The sequence below is a fragment of the Felis catus genome, chromosome C2 (genome assembly GCF_018350175.1).
Source record: "Felis catus isolate Fca126 chromosome C2, F.catus_Fca126_mat1.0, whole genome shotgun sequence".
NCBI classification, from domain to species: Eukaryota; Metazoa; Chordata; class Mammalia; order Carnivora; family Felidae; genus Felis; species Felis catus.
The window spans coordinates 152,634,052-152,650,852 of record NC_058376.1 but is presented as its reverse complement, the minus strand read 5'-3'; the positions used below and the strand labels follow the sequence as shown (position 1 = coordinate 152,650,852).

General features: G+C 46.5%; 1 protein-coding gene across 2 annotated transcripts in view; it reads left to right on the top strand.

The window, feature by feature from the left end:
- Positions 1-6,115, top strand: part of ITGA9 (integrin subunit alpha 9) — a 362,074-nt gene extending 355,959 nt beyond the window's left edge. For both annotated transcript variants that reach the window (XM_023260749.2, XM_023260752.2), the window contains one exon: positions 5,837-6,115. In XM_023260749.2, the coding sequence (XP_023116517.2) occupies positions 5,837-5,974 (138 nt within the window). In that variant the 3' untranslated portion in view covers positions 5,975-6,115. The remainder of the gene's footprint in view (positions 1-5,836) is intronic.
- The last annotated feature ends 10,686 nt before the right edge of the window (positions 6,116-16,801 follow it).

Genomic DNA, 16,801 nt, shown 5'->3' with positions numbered 1-16,801 from the left:
CCTAATGCCCATTTAGCCCTTCCCCCTCCACAATTCCCCAGCAACCCTCTGTTTGTTCTCTGTATTTAAGAGTCTCTTAGGTTTTGTCCCCCTCCGTTTTTATATTATTTTTGCTTCCCCTCCCTTATGCTCATCTGTTTTGTCTCCGAAAGTCCTCATTTGAGTGAAGTCATGATATTTGTCTTCCTCTGACTAATTTCACTTAGCATAATACCCTCCAGTTCCATCCACAGAGTTGCAAATGGCAAGATTTCATTCTGATCGCTGAGTAATGCTCCATTGTATATATATACCACATCTTCTTTATCTGTTCAACCATCGATGGACCTTTGGGCTCTTTCCACACTTTGGCTATTGTGGATAGTGCTGCTATAAACACTGGGGTGCATGTGTCCCTTCGAAACAGCACACCTGTATCCCTTGGATAAATACCTAGTAGTGCAACTGCTGGGTCATTGGGTAGTTCTATTTTTAGTTTTTTGAGGAACCTCCGTACTGTTTTCCAGAGTGTCTGCACCAGTTTGCATTCCCACCAGCAGTGCAAAAGACATCCTCTTTCTCCGCATCCTCGCCAACATCTGTTGTTGCCTAGTTGTTAATGTTAATATAAAGGCAATTTTTAACATAGGCATTCATTTCAAGTTTCCGGACAGTAGAGAAAGGGAAAATTAGGATGACGCGGGGAACTCGATCCTTACTGAGGTGGGGCCATTCTCTGTGCGGTTTTGTAACGTATTTCCCCCACTCCTCCTGCAAAGCTATAGCATGGTGGAGATTCACTCTTCACCTTTGTAAGAATGGAGGAAATGCCACAACCAAGTCAACGGGTGGCTCTTGGCAACATTTTCTCTATAATATCATCTCAGTTACTAGGAAAATCATTGGAAACCTGTCTTAGAAAAGTAACAGAGGCATAATCTGATTCTAAACACCTTACATTGTTTCATGGAGATTCTTTTCCGGGTCTGTGCGCATGTGCTAAAACGTCTTTTCATTGCACACAAGTATCATTATTCCCAGGTGGTTTGTGCTAAAGTTTTTTGAAAGTTAATATTCTTCTACTTTGAATACATGACCTTGAGCTGTAGCCCACTGATTCAAAACACCAGTATTTTGCCCACCGAGAATGTTAAAATTTGCTTGTTGTTTGATGCCTACAAGGATGGGAGACAGAATAGCTTGCTATTTGAGAATTATTTTTAAAAGAAGCTAATAACTCCAAAGAAGCTGGCGCTCCCAGAAAAAAAATTAAACTATAAATCAAAAAGGGGCAAAAGGCAAGTTATTGAGACATACATACATCAAAAATATTATCTGCCACAGTATTAGTTCTAATTATTCTCTGGGCGCCCCAATTTAAAATGTTTTGATAAATGCTATGAGAGATACAGATTCATCTATTTAATTTAATTTATTTGAGTAATAGCACTCAGCTTAATACATTTCCTTTTTTTTTTTGATTCACTTCACATTGATCATATGCCATGTGCCAAACCCTATATAATATATAAGGTCTGTGTTAGTCTCTGCAGATTTCCTGAATTTGCATTTTAATATTTTAGAAGATACAGCCTTCGATCATTCTAGAACTATAGCTACTCCATAAATTCTTTCTTTGCTAAATTCCTAAGTTCACTAGCTATAATATTTCACTCTTTTATCATGGAGTATTTGGGGGGAGGAGCGTCCTCTGTGGCATGAATATCAGCATTCCATCTTGGGTTTTGCTCTGTTTCTCCACTGGGTGAAATGGTTTATTGACTGTCAATTTGTAAAGTGCTCTCTGGGAGTTTCTGGATGCATGATAGTAGGACCGGAAACATATCTCATTGCCTTTTCTGTCCAAATTGAATTAACATGTGCAATATATCATCTTTTAGCAAGAGTGGATGAAATTCCGGTGAGTGGCCCCATCGCATGGCTGTCCCTACAGAGAGTCCTGACTGAACAGTTGTGGTCTCCAGGGGTCTGATGGCTTCCTCTGCTATCTTTTTAGTTTAATAGCTGTTTTTACACATGTGTGTGTGTGTGTGTGCATACATTATGTATGCATATAGAGGTACTTGGTTTAAAACCTACTCCTCAGGGTCATGGAAGGAGAGAGGAGTTTCCCTCCCACCCAACCCCCATTTGCTCCTTTTCTTTACCATACTTCCTCTACCCCCTGACCAACCATATTATTTATTCCTTCTGAGTGCATTCAGGTTTTCCTTACATACTTATAAGCAGGTATAAATATGGACCTTTGCTTTTTCCCTTTATAAACAAAAGGCAGCCTGCTATACCTATTCTCCCCTCTCAGTAGAAAGTATTCTTTTTTTTTTTAATTTTTTAAAATGTCTTTATTTATTTTTGAGACAGAGAGAGACAGAGCATGAGCAGGGGAGGGGCAGAGAGAGAGGGAGACACAGAATCCGAAGCAGGCTCCAGGCTCTGAGCTGTCAGCACAGAGCCCGACGCGGGGCTCGAACCCACGGACCGTGAGATCATGACCCGAGCCGAAGTCGTACGCTCAACCGACTGAGCCACCCAGGCGCCCCTTGTAGAAAGTATTCTTATTCTTTTCATTACCTGTATGGTGTTCCATTGTTTTAATGTATAGATAAGCCATAATTTATGTAATCAGCCCCCTTTGAAGAAAATGTAACTTCTTTCCCGTCTTCATTATTACTGCAATAAATAACCCTTTATGTCATCATGTTGCGTATGTGCAAACACATGCGAGGCAAATGTCAGAAGTAAAACCGTGAAGGGTGCCTGGGTGGCTCAGTCAGTTAAGGGTCCAGCCCTTGATTTCGTCTCAGGTCATGAACTCTCCATTGTGAGACTGAGCCCCATGTCGAACTCCGTGCTGGGCACGGAGTCTGCTTAAGATTCTTTGTCTCCCTCTGCTCCTTCCCTACTCGTGCTCTCTCTCGAAAATAAAATAAATAAAATAAAATAAAATAAAATAAGTAAAATAAAATGAAATAAGTAAAGGTGTGAGCACTACTGATCTGGGCATTTGTAATTTTGAGAAATATTGCCAAATTGCCCTCAGTAAGGGTTGTACCAACTTACCCACCCATATGTGCTGGTTTTCAGTGGTCTCCTGAAGAGAGAACACATTCTGGTCATTTCTTGTTTCCCATCTATAAAAATCCATTCATTGAACAAATATTTACCAAGTGCCAGCAATGCCCCAAGCTCTCTTCTTAGGCCCTGGAAATACAGCAGTGAACAAAAAAATTGTCACACAGAGAAACAGATGACAAAGGCAGTCATGGAATATAACATTCGTGGTCATTTAAAGCCTGTGTCACCAACTCACAGGCCACACAAGGAACTTCTGTGTGTGAAGGTCATAGGTGAGAGGTCAGAGGGAGGGGTGGGCCCTGTGTAGCCCCGGGGACCGCAGACCTCTGTGAAGGCCGCAGCTACGGCTCTGCTCTACACCATTAGGTGGTGTGCAAAGAGAAGGCCATGCTGATAAACCATCCCAGTTTTCAAGAGAAACCACAAGTCCATATATTTCCCCCCATTTTAAACACTGGGAACTAATTCAAAATTTAGGAACATTTTGGGGACAAATCATTTTTTAGTGGTGCTACACAAGTCGATACTAAAATTTATATGGAAGAATAAATATCTAGGAAAATACTTCAGGAAAAAAAACTTTAATAAGGGCTCAGGGACTAGCCCTACTGGACATTATAACATCCTTTAGAGCCTTGTAATTAAAACAGTGTGATATTGGTGCATGAATAGAGTGTCCGGCAGAACAGAATTAAAAGCCTAAAAAATCAACCTGAATACATATGGGAAATTTTTATACAATAAAGCTGAGATTTCAAGTCACTAGGGCAAAGATCGACCTTTTAACAGATGGCATTGGGACCACAGGGTAGCCATGGAACAAAGGAAAAACTACATCTTTATCTCACACCCCACAGGAGAATAAACTCCAAATGGATCAGAGATCTAACTGTAAAAGATGAAACCATACAAGTACTAGAAGAAAATGTGGATGGATTCTTGCATAATCTAGGTGTAGGGAAAGGCTTTCTAACTACGCCTCAAAATCTGGTGGCAATAAAGAACAGATTGATAAATTTGACCACATAAAACTAAAAAATTTCCTCTTGGCAAAAAAACACCGTAAGCAAAGTCAAATGATAAAACGGGAGAAAATATTTGCAATCTATGTTGCAGATAAGGGCCAATATCCTTAATATAGAAAGAGCTCTAAAACATGGAGGAGGTGAGATTTAACAAAATATATAGGAAAAAAATGGGCAAAAGACATGAATAGACAGTTCACTAAAATATATAGAGATATTTAAATGGGCCTTAAACATATGAAAATATGTTCAGCTCACATTATAAGAGAAATACAAATTTAAACTATGCTGTGATACCATTTCTCTCCCAGCAGACTGGCAAAAATTTGAAATATGACAACACATTCTATTGTTGTGGCTGTGGGGAAAGAGGCACTTTCATACATTGCTGGTGGAAATGCAAATTGAGACAACCTTCCTGGGAGGAAATTGGCAATTCCTAACAAAACTATATGTGTGTTTACCCTTTTACACAGTTATTCAGGGATGTATCCTTAAGATACTCCTATGCAGTGCAGCTAAAAAAAGAAAGATACGAGGAAGATCTCTGTAAACTGAAATGGAGTTATTTGCCTCTACATCAAGTGAAAAAGAAAGGTATAAATGAGGGGTGCCTGGGTGGCTCAGTGGGTTAAGCGTTTGACTTCAGCTCAGGTCATGATCTCATGGTTCGTTGGTTCAAGCCCCACATCGGGCTCTGTGCTGACAGCTCGGAGCCTGGAGCCTGCTTTGGGTTCTGTGCCTCCCTCTCTCTCTGCCCCTCCCCTACTTGTGCTCTGTCTTTCTCTGTCTCTGAAAAATAAACATTAAGAAAAAAAAAAAAGACAGAAAAGAAATTAAAGAAGGGCCCAAAGAATAATGGGAAGATGTCAAACACACACAAAAGACAACTTAAACTAATTCCCATTTTTCCCAAACCAGGAAAATCGGATGGCAGTAACTGATTCAGGCAAGAATCAACAGATGATAGAAACAGAGGGTGAATATTTGGCAGGAATGTGGATATTTACATGATCTCAAAGTACCTCCCCACAAAATGCTTCTTATTTAGAAAGGGGAAAATACAAAGGGACAAAATTTGCAGCAAACCCCTAGGGATGCTGTCCTAACCGAGAGATCGAAGTGAATGATACCAATGCCACAAAGCAACATGGTGGGCCCCTTCACATGACACACCGGTAAGGAAACAATACTTCTGGAGTATTCCTGCCAAAAATGCATAGCCCACATCTGATCATCAGGAAACAACAGGCAAACCCCTAGTAAGGGATTTTCCACAAGATAACTGGCCTGTACTCCACAAAACTGACAAAATCATGAAAGACAAAGAAAGACCAGGGAACTGTTCCAGATTAAAGGAAATAATAGAAACATGACAACATGATCCTAGAGTGGCTCCTGGACCAGAAAAAATAAATTTTCTCTTTTGCTATAAATGGCGGAACAGGTCAACTGGTAAAAGGTGAGGAAGGCCTACAGATCAGATAATAATACTGTGTCAATGTTGATTTTCTGCTTTGGGAATTGTGCATGGTTATGTAAGAGACTGCTTGTTTTTTTAGGAAATATTCACCGAAGTGTTTAGGGGTAAGTCTGCAACTAATTCTCACGTGGTTCAAATGATAATAATATGGGGGGATAAAAAGCAAACATTTGGGGAATCTAGTTGAAGGGTATAACAGGAATTCTTTATTTTTGCAATGTTTCTTTAAGCCTATAATTATTATTCTTTTTAGTCCATTGTGAGAGCCTTCCCTGTACAAGCAAAACCAAACAACAGTGAAAACAACAACCAACCAGGTTTGCCTCCAGCATGGACGCCTGCGCTGCCAGTGGGCATTCTCTGGCTTGGATATTTACATGATTTTGAGTGAGGTCCTGCTGACAACAGCCAGTGCTAGGGCTGGAGAAGGCTTTTCCTGCATCTGGAACTTTTAAACCGACTTAGCACCAACAAGAAGGCTGCAGAGATGGCTTTTATATAATAATCAGTAATAAAGCAATGTAAATCTGAATCAGCCTCTGTTCTCAGAAACGGGAAAAGCGGTTGAGGTTCAGACAGTCTTGCCCTGTGGAAGGCCTGCACTGCCTTTGGAGAGGTGCAAGCAACCTTGCTTCCTGGTTTCTGGTCTTAGCCATTAGAGCGGTGCCTCATGATCTATCAGGACCTCACCGTTGAAGAAAATACGTTTGTAGGGGCGCCTGGGTGGGTCAGTCGGTTAAGCGTCCGACTTCAGCTCAGGTCACGATCTCACGGTTCGTGAACTCGAGCCCCCTGTCGGGCTCTGTGCTGACAGCTTGGAGCTCAGAGCTCGGAGCCTGGAGCCCGCTTTGGATTCTGTGTCTCCCTCTCTCTCTCTGCCCCTCCCCGACCCCCGCTCACACTCTGTCTCTCTTTCAAAAATAAAACAAACACTAAAAAAAGAAAATATATATAACCAAAAGGCAAAAAGAGACTTTAAAGTTGAATGAAGTTAGGAAAGAAGAAAAATGTGTTTCAGTACTGGAAAGGGAAATGGTCTTGGCATTTCAAGCTTTTCTGGGTAGGAAGGAGAAACCAGGTGAGAAGCAGGGGCCCCATGCAGCATATGGGACGGTCTCATCTGAGGGTACAGCCGAATCTGCTAGAGCCAAGGATGTGTTAAATCAGTTTGCAGACCGATTCAGGGGACATTCGTGCCACCTCTCCCTTCTCACCCTGCAATTGCTGTTTCCAGATTAATCAGTCCGAAGGCCAAGGGAGCACATACCAGGAATACTAACCTCAGAAAAGGAGGTCCCCTGATATCTGGGCTTTGGGAGGCAGGGAAGTGTTACTCAAGGAGCAGAGCAGGAACAACATTCTTGGCAGAGGGAATAGCATATGCAAAGGAGAGACACAATAGATAGGACATAACTTTAGGGCTATGTCATACTCTCTTGCCGCTTACCTCCATCTCCTCATATTTCTCTTGGAATATTCCACAGACAGGCAGTCTGCAGTTGTGAGCTGAGAACATGTCTCCATTACCTAGCGAACGCCCATCTAGCAGGTTCTGGGTCTCAGGCCTCGTTAATCAGAATGTAGGAAAAAGTGCCCATTTCAGTCCCTGATCACGTGCTACTTGTCCCAGATGAATGTGTCTCCACTCAGATTGAGGAGGCTTTATTAGCTATTATGTTTATCCCTGAACCCTTTCCTAGATTTCTGTTGATGCCATTTTTTCCTCAAATAAATCAAGTGCACTCACCTTCTGAGCCATACTATTTTTGGCACGGGATCCAGATCTGCAAACTCTTCTGGCAATGCCTTGCCCTGTAATCTCAAGCAGCTGCTTCTTGGACCGAAGGAAGCCCAGACATGAGGGAAACCATTGCCGTCTCAACTCCTCTCTGGCTGTGTGACTGGGCGAGCCTCTTGGCCTCTCTGATCCCGTGTCCTGCCTGTAACAAGCCATTATTAATTTCCACATCTCACAGAGAGGTTGTGGGCATTGGTGAAGACAGAGTCCCTTGTGCTTGACTCACCTACAGCCACCTTGGGCTCTCCCCCAGGCAATCTTCTACACCCCAGGAAATGCCACCACTCCCCTAGAGCCAGCTGGACAAGGGAAGACCCAATTCTGACATTTGTGGGGAAAGAGAACACAGATTCCGCATGCTTCACTCCGTCCAGTCCATTCCAGGGAACTGCCAAGGAACACAAGGCTGGAAGACCAAGTTAAGTTTTTAAGTGATCAGATTCCTTGACGTTCTGCATGGGGGCATCCCCAAGCCCCCAAGCCCCTGGCCCACAGCCTGCCTTCCTCCTCCCCCCGACACGTGAGGCACCATGGCCGTGCATGGGGACTCTCCTCTATCTGTCCATTCCAGCTGTTCTCTTACCCCCCCTCCCCCATGTTTGCAAACAGCCGCCCTTTGGCCATTCCTCACCAATGGTGAGGTCAGCCCTCAAGAAACAGATCCAGGGAAGACATGCCTACTGATCTTAGCGGTGGGTTGAGAGCTATTTGGGTAGGAAATTCCAGGGTTGTGGGTGCTCTGAGTATGTTCTAAAACAGGGCTGGTGGGTACACAGATTGTAGGTAGTCACATGTCCTGTGGTCCTGCAAATTCCTCCTCCCCTGAAGAAGGGGAAGCCTGGGGCGAGGGCATGGATAGTGCACTCCACAGTACCAGGCCCAGGGCGAGGGCTCCTCTTGCTCAGGTAGGACAATACTGAAATGGGACTGGACATCTGACCTATGAGCAGCCTAACCAGTGACTGGCCGGTGACCTAAGAGGTGGCCTGGCACGAAGACTTCTACCCAGAGAGGATGATTTGGCAGACTGTACTTGCCAACACTTGCCGCTACCATATTTCTGTTCACGTGTCCGTCTGTCACCTTGCCATGCCCCGCCAAGAGGTGGGGTCTATTTCTCCTCCCCCTGAACCTAGACGGGACTTTGCGGCTTCCTTGGTGAGCGGAAAGCAACAGAAGCCATACCGGCTATCTTCTGAGACTAGGTCATGAAATGTGATCCGGCTACCCAACTGGGCTCTCTCTCAGAGGGCACTCACTCTGGCGGGTCGGCTACCAGGATGTGAGGAAGCCCACACCACCTGAGAGACCACTGGTTTAAAATACGGGTTTTGTTATCATGCACATATGGTGAGGCCAACGGGTCAGAGGGTGACTGCCATTGAAAAGACAATTCGTTACACTCATAGCTCCCAAGAGAAGGAGGTATACCATGCCATGGGGTGGGGGCTCAAAAGGAAGAGCCAGGGTTGGTCAGGAAGGAGACTAAGAGAAAGGAAAGCTGTGACAAGAGACTTTATTGTGGTTTCCATGGAAAGGTACAAGTGAGACAGCCTCGGCCGGTTAAGGATTGGCTAGTTTGAATAGTGTCCGTGGGCTCTGGGAGGCACTTGGCCCTGAGGTGATTAGGGAAAGGGAAAACTGGCCTGGAGTGTAAAAGCTTCATAAGGGAGTGGTTGGGGCAGGGAGATGGGCTCTGGATTGGTTGGTTTGCATGGGAAAGATCTGCGCACAGGTGAGTTACTCGCCATCTCTAGGAATGAGCTAGCCCTGGGAGGCGCAGTCCATCCAGAGTCAGCAAGATCCCAAGATGTCAAAACATCAGAGTACAGCAAGTGAAAGGCATGAGTAATACAACCATTAGATTTTCCAGTAGCCTAAAAGTCTCAGCCAGCGTCAACTGTGACGTGAGAAAGTGAGCCTTCTGACGGCCCCAGCCTCAGCCCTCAAGCTGTCCAGATGGCACCATGTGAGGCAGAGGTGAGCTATCTCTATCGAGCCCTGCCCAAATTGCAGATCATACGCAATATAAATTCTTTTTAAGTCACTAAGCTTGGTAGTAAAATTTTACACGACCTAACTTGAACAATGGTAATGAGCTGAACTAAACAGACTCTCTCTCTCTCTCTCTCTCTCTCTCTCTCTCGCTCTCTCTCTCCCCAGAATTGAAAATGGGACTTGAGAGCATTAGTAAGTTGCTAACAGGAAGACAGGTGATTAGACCCAAAGAGAAGCAGGGATGGAAGATTTGGCTGAATCACAGTCATGACAAATGACAAGAGGGCTGGTCTGGAGTGCTTCTGATCCTGAATGACCCAGTTTCCTGAGGTCAGCGGTGGGACCCAGTCAGCCCCGAGGGCCGTCGGGCTGTAGGTTTCTCCAGAGTCTAAGCTAGGTTCCCATGAGGCTTTAGATGGGGCAGAGACCCCTGCTCTGGGACCCTCACCCCTGTCCTTCCCTACGAGTGTCTCCATTCTTTGCAGCCAAAGGAGCCTCTCCCCCTCGGGGACACACGGTACCCAGTCAGAGCTTGGCATAAGGTAAACAGTCAGGATGGGTGACACCCACCCACCTTCTCTCCCACCAAGAGCCGCCAGGGACTTAGAGACAGAGACAATGTTAAGGAACTCTGTGGACTCTCTAGGTCTGGCCAAATCTAGGTGACTCGTATCTTCATTTCTCAAAAATTTGCTTTGAACATTTAAAACATCATTGTAATGGTTCCAAAATGTCTGGAAATTTTACTTCCTCAGTCTTATCTCCAAGCTCAGACCAGGATAGGCGTCCCCTTCTGGTCCGCACTCTTTCTTTCTGGGCCAACAGGCCATCATCTACCTGAAAAGCAAGGCCCAGAGAGAGGAACCTGGCCTGCGGCCTCCTTCAGTGGAGACAGGGTCCCCAGCCTAGCACTCGGGTGTGGAGCACAGGGAGTGCCTCCCATGGCCACCTCGGCAGCAGAGCAGGACCGGTGGTTCATAGGGGTCAAGAGCCCCATCTGGGAACGGGCTTCAGCGGTGCATGTGGGACGGCTGCGTAGAAGGACAAGGTGGAGCAGGTGCACCTGAGAGTGTGCTGGGGGAACGAAGATGTGTGTGGCTCGGGGTGGGGCTGTCTGTGTCAGAGGACAGGCTAATATACTGACATCCTTTTTTCACGCTGTATTCTCTCCTCCAGTTCCAAAGCAGAAAGCCCAGCCCTCTCTCCACCCGGGCCTCTGGGGAAGTTTGTGTGAAAAATAGAAATTGCTAGCAGACGTTTCCTTGCTTTTACTTGTGATCATGTACGGGAGGGACGGGCCAAAACGACCAGGAAGGTAGGTAGGGGAAGTGAACGGTTCAAGGGGAACTGAAGAGGCAGGGTAAGGCTTGGCAGGGCTGGACTTCGAGAACCAGAGGCAAGGGAGAGAGAGAGAGAGAGAAACAGGCATGCCAAGGTGGAAGAAACCAGCCTGGGCAGAGACAACCTCGTCATGTGTGTGCCCTCTGTCCCAGCACGTGTATGAGCCTGTGTACAAATGAGTTTGTACCTGTGTGTGCCAAATGTGTGTCTGTGACCAGACCTGCCTGTGAAATATCTCATGCCACAGACTTTGGGCGTGTCTGGGTTTGTCTACTTCAGCTCCAACTCAGCCACTGCAAACACAAGTCAGGGAATAAAGGGGGGACCTGTGGCTGGGCCGAAGCCCGGGGCCTGGGCAGCCTGGGTAAGAGAAGCCAGATGCCATCAGCTAGGCTAGAGCAGGCTCTGCTTGCCTGGGCAGGTGATGCCTGGTGCCTCGGGACATAGGGGAAGCATTGAGGGGGCAATCCATGGGGTGCTAAAAGTGTGGGGTCCCACTTCAAGGAGCTCATTGGCTCCAGAGTCACCAAATCAACCTGGGACTCTGGGACTCTCTGGCCCTTCCGGAACCAAAGCCACTCCCACCAGTGGGCTGAGGGGACACAGGGCTGTCTTACCCACCCTGTTCTAATAGCTATTCCTTGGTAACCGAGTTTCAGGGTAGGACCATGCCCTCCCTCCCCGCAGGACTCCCAGGGAGGATGTGAGCACAGGGCCGTTTCCCCTTATCCTACCCCAGTTCTCTGGGCAGGGCAGGTCTGGGATTTGGGAAGTAGAAGGAAAGTGGCTAGGATGTCCTCCTCCGCAAAGGCTTCTCGGATCTCTGGGTGCCCTGAAGATGCACCAACTCAGCCTCACAGGCCCGAGAGTCTGTCTCAGGCCAGGACATGTCTTGTTGTCAAATTCCCCAAACACTTCCTAACCACCTACTTTTTGCCTAGGGTCCTCTTCTCAGTGTTCGGGACCCCAGCTCACTGGCCTGTTCTTTATCGCCTGTGGCCAGCATCACCGATGCCACTTCATCTTCTAACCAAGAAGACTGGCTGCCAAGTGGGGCCCAATGCTCGTTTCCCCTGCCCTCTGTGCCCTAGACAAGTACGTGGGCCCTCACGTGCCTGAGCTCTTTTCTGTTAATACCCTGGGGGAGACTGAACAGGAGTGCAGCCCACGACAGCTCGGTGAGGCAGGGGACAGGAGCGAGCCCACTCTGGCTATGGTACTGAAGAGAAGGGAGAGATTTCCCTTGGCCCAAGGTTCTTCCAGCTGCACGAAAAATTAAATTGACATGAGACAGATTAACGGGTGGAAAAAAAAACCCCAAGGTTTTCTTATGTGTAGATGAAGGCCCAATAATGAAATGGAGACCCAAAGAAATGACCAAAGCAGGGTCTTTATACTTTTTTAGACAAAGAGATAATAAATTTGTGAGGAATTGACAAGATGAAGAAAAAACTCTGGGTTGGAGTAGTAACTTAGTAAAAGTAACAAGGCTTGTTCTGAGCTCTAAAATTCCCATCTCTGGTGATAAGGATGTCTCTTTACCTCCTGGTACAGGTAGGGTACCTTTCACCCAGGAGATTTCTTTCCTGATTTCAGGGGGACAGAGGGTCTGAGTGTCCTTCTTGCACAGGCTGGCTTTCAGGTAACTTTTATTTAAAATAATAACTATGCCAGGGGCGCCTGGGGGGCTCAGTAAGTGGAGTGTCCAACTCTTGATTTCAGCTCAGGTCATGACCCCAGGGTCATGGGATCAAGCCTTGGGTACCTGAGGAGACTGCTTAAGATTCTCTCTCTCTCCCTCTGCCCCTCTCACCATCTCACACGCTCTCTTGCTCTCTCTAAAATAAATAAGTTAATTAATTAAATAATCAATATGCCAAAGTGGCACATTCTGGAGCAGCCCGCCCTTGGGCCCTACATTATTCATCAGGGAACAGGCAGGCAGTGAGTCCAACTTCCATATCCAATTGGCACATGAAAAGGACCTCACAACATGGGGGCCACCAGGGGGCAGGCTGCACCTGCTGGACCACTGGCTCATCTGGGGGCCTTATTCTTGGCAGTAAAGTGCCTATAGGTGGCAAGGATGCTTTGCACAGGTCCCACACGGGGACAGATGGAAAGCATCCCTGGGGATGACAGCAGAGGGCAAAGATGGCCAGGATGCCAGGTGTCAGTGGACATAGGCATTTGGTTGGAGGAATCTATGTGTGATGAGGGAGGAGTCTTGGAAAGGAAGAATCAGGATGTTGTGGGAGCAGCATGGATGTTAAGGACAAAAAGATGAGCTTTGGGGGAGCCCTCAGGAATGATGTCCTGGGCAACCTGCATGGGAAAGACAAGACAGGGCGTCTTGGGCATAAAGGAGCCCTCTGGCTTCCCTAACTATACCTGGATCCTCCAGCTCATAGGAAGTTCGTAAGTTCCCCCTGGGGCCTCCACATCCTTGAGTCAGAGGTGCTGTTCCCAGACCACTGCAGCCCAGGCATGTAACCCTTGTTTGGTTACACAAGCCAATATAGTCCTCGTTGTTGCTTAGCCTGGTTTGAATTGTTTTCCACTTCAACTCACAGACCTGAACAAGTTTCTTAAATGCTACCTGTTCCTTGCTCAAGAAGTATCAATAGCGCCAGATTACCCACAGGTTGAAGTCCAAACTCAGCCTGGCTCTCAAAACCCCAATCTCTTCCTCCGTCATGACGTCCCACTATTCCTCAGATGGAGCTTTCTCTGTGGACGCCGTGGTTGGAAAAGTCCTCTTAACTGGGACACTGTGGGCTCGAAGATGCTTTTGCCAGCATCATATCCTCTGTGGGGACTCCTGGACTACCAGGAGAATAAATCAGTTCTACTCTGTGCCATCCTGATTTTCCTCTGCGTCTTCCATCAGGCCACGAGTCTCTTGAGGGCACTATGTCTACTGCCTTTGGCCCAAGCCTGGCACACTGAAGGCATCCAAAAACATACCTGAAGAATAAATAAACGACCTCTGTGAGTGCAGCCTGTCCTGCATAGCTAGAATACGCCTTTTTTGGAGCTGATCAGACTCTGGGCTGGTCCACTGTAGGGGAGAACTGCCACCCACATCTAGGTCCCAAGTTCCTAGGTCCCAAGGAACCACATCTAGGCAGAGACACTTGTGAGCAGACTCAGGTTTGTATCCACTTAACTGACCGCCAGGAATCTCTGCCCAGATCCCACTTCTTCTACTCCTTTCCCAGCAGGAGACTTGCTGCCCTGAGCCAGCAGCACGTGCAGCTAGAATCCAAGAAAGACCAGAAAAGCTGACACTGAGATAGAAACTAAGTAACAGACACAAAACTCAAGATTGAGATGCCCACAGAGAAGACAGAAAGCTGACAAAGCACAGAGCCTAGACAGCAGAGATTCAAAGACAAAGAGTAGGGCCAGCCAGGCTGGGAATGGCAAGTCCAGAGAGCATCCCATCATCTCCTCTCTTGATTAACGCGACATCTTCTGTGGGTTTTCCCTGCCTCTTGCACTGCCTCTGACCCAATCTGTTAGTAGGATTTTTTTTTAATTTTTTAAATGTTTATTTCTTTTTGAGAGAGAGAGACAGAGTACAAGTGGGGGAGGGGCAGAGAGAGAGGGAGACACAAAATTGGAAGCAGGCTCCAGGCTCTGATCTGTCAGCACAGAGCTGGATGCGGGGCTCGAACTCATGAACTGCGAGATCATGACCTGAGCTGAAGTCAGACACTTAACCGACTGAGCCACCCAGGTGCCCCAGTAGGAACCTTCTAAAGACATATCTGAATATGTCATTCCCACAGCCCTCAGAGTAAAGAAATCCCCGATACCTCTCCTGAGTTACAAGGCTCTGCTTGACATGAGCCCTACACATCACCAGAGCCTTCAACCCCAACCACTGTGAACTTTCCCCCAGGTATGCTCTCCCTGGCCGCTCAGCCTGAAATCGTTCTACTGTTCCCTCTGGCTGGGACACTCATCCTCCCCTGCCTCCTCCCAGTCACCCATTTCATACTCAGTGTTCCTTTGTCAAGGGCAGCCTCTTTCTCCCCCCACCAGCATTCTTGCCCCCAGCCCCCAGCTTCTGGCCCAACTGTCCTCCCCCACACTGGAGCTCCACCCCAGAGCTCTACCAGAGTCTGCAGGCCAGGCTGACCTCACCCTCTATCTTCCTACCTGCTCCTGTCCTTGGCCTCATGGGGCCAGGCTTGCCAGTTCTAGGGCCATGTTCCACTGCCCTTGGTACCCTAATCTCTGCCCCCGCACTCCGTGCAGCACTCCCTTTTGAGTCATGGTTCTTCCTACGTCTTCCATTTGCCTTTTTTTTTTTTTCTAAATCTTATCCACTAATTTTCTATTTAGATAAAAATTAAGTTAATTTAAAGAAAAACATTAAATCGGGCATATGGTACAAGGACACTGCATTGTAATAGTTTGGGGATTGAGACTCAGATAACATTTCAGTGCTCTGTTCAGACCCCAGAGATCCCTTTTACTGTTTCTGGGCATCTCTCTCTCGGACTTGTTGTGCTTTGGCCTCCAATGGCTGGTACCTATCCCCAGGTCACTACGTCTGTTTTGATTCCATTCCCCAAGAGCCCAAAGCGTCTGGGGGCTTTAAGCCCCCTGAATCCCAGGGACAGCCCATAGCTTTAACTGGACATGTGGGAATATGACAGCCCATTTCCCTAACCCTCATTTCAGACAACTCTGAGAGCCTGCCTAGAACAGAACCTAACCCATAGTGGGCATTCAATAAATGTTTGTTGAGAGAACAAATGTAGCCACATTTATTAATCTTATCCTCTGTAATTTCTGTCTTTCGTTGTAATTTGTGTCACTCTTAGCTTTTCCCATCTGACATCAAAAAGCATTTACCTATATTTGTTTTATTTATTTATGAATTATTTTTTTAAAATTTTATTTATTTTTGTATTTTAGAAAGAGAGCGTGTGTGTGCGAGCAGGGGAGAGAGACAGGGGGAGAGAAAGAGAGAGAGAATCTTAAGCAGGCTCCACACTCAGCATGGAGCCCAATGTGGGGCTCCATCTCAGGACCCTGAGATCATGACCTAAGCCAAAATCAAGATCAGACACTCAACCGCCTGAGCCACCCAGACGCCCCTATGAATTTTTTATATTTAATTATTTGATCCTTCTGGATATGCTGTTAAGGACTGAGATAAATGTATTTTCTTCTCATGACTAATCAGGTGAACCAATAGCAATTCTTGAATCTTTCCTTCATCTATCAAACCAAGATACTATCTTATCTAAGACTCATTCAGTGAGGCATTATGCAATCATTTATTATGGTAGTTATAAATGATTATGCACCGCATGGAAAAATGCTCACCTTATAATTTTAACCATGATATTTTTATAGCTACATAAAATTATGTCAACATATTGGCAAGGACAGGGAGAAGTAGAGAAAAAATAGATTTAAGGATGCTGATAGGGCTGTGGGTGATTTTTCTCTTTGATTTCTGTGAATATTTACGAAATTAAAAAAGCCCTGAAACTTTAAATGAACATAATATGGAGGGTAAGAAGAACTTCAAAAAGATAGCAAGCTGTTTTCTTGATTGAGCTTGAGACAAAAGCTTCGGTGAGGTAGCTTTTTGTTTTTTTCCTTTTTTTGGAGGTGATCTCAGAAGTAAGCTGAGGACAGGGAAGGATACAGGTAAGAGAAACTGGAGGGTCTGGGGGGGGGGGTCATTGTTTCAGGAAAGGCCAGACCCGAGGAGCTCTGCGTGTGAAAATCATGTCCTTTGGCCCTGTACCCTTGAGCGCTGAGCTCCTTCCCTGCCTCAGCTGAGTAGACCTTCCGGAAGTCCCCCATGCAAGAAGAATCAAGGCCTCAAGCGTGTGGATCAGTGAGTCCAAATGCTCCCATCACCTTGCCCTGGCTAAAGGGACGCTGCCTCGACCAGGCAGGGGGGATACAGATCTCTGTGGTCACACACTAAGAACTGTAGAACAGTATCTGGCTGCAAGACGCCTCTGACCCCTGAGAATTCTGCAGTTTTTTAGAAACTGAATTCAGAGAACATTTGAATTCACCAGGCCCTGGGCCAGCCCTACCCTC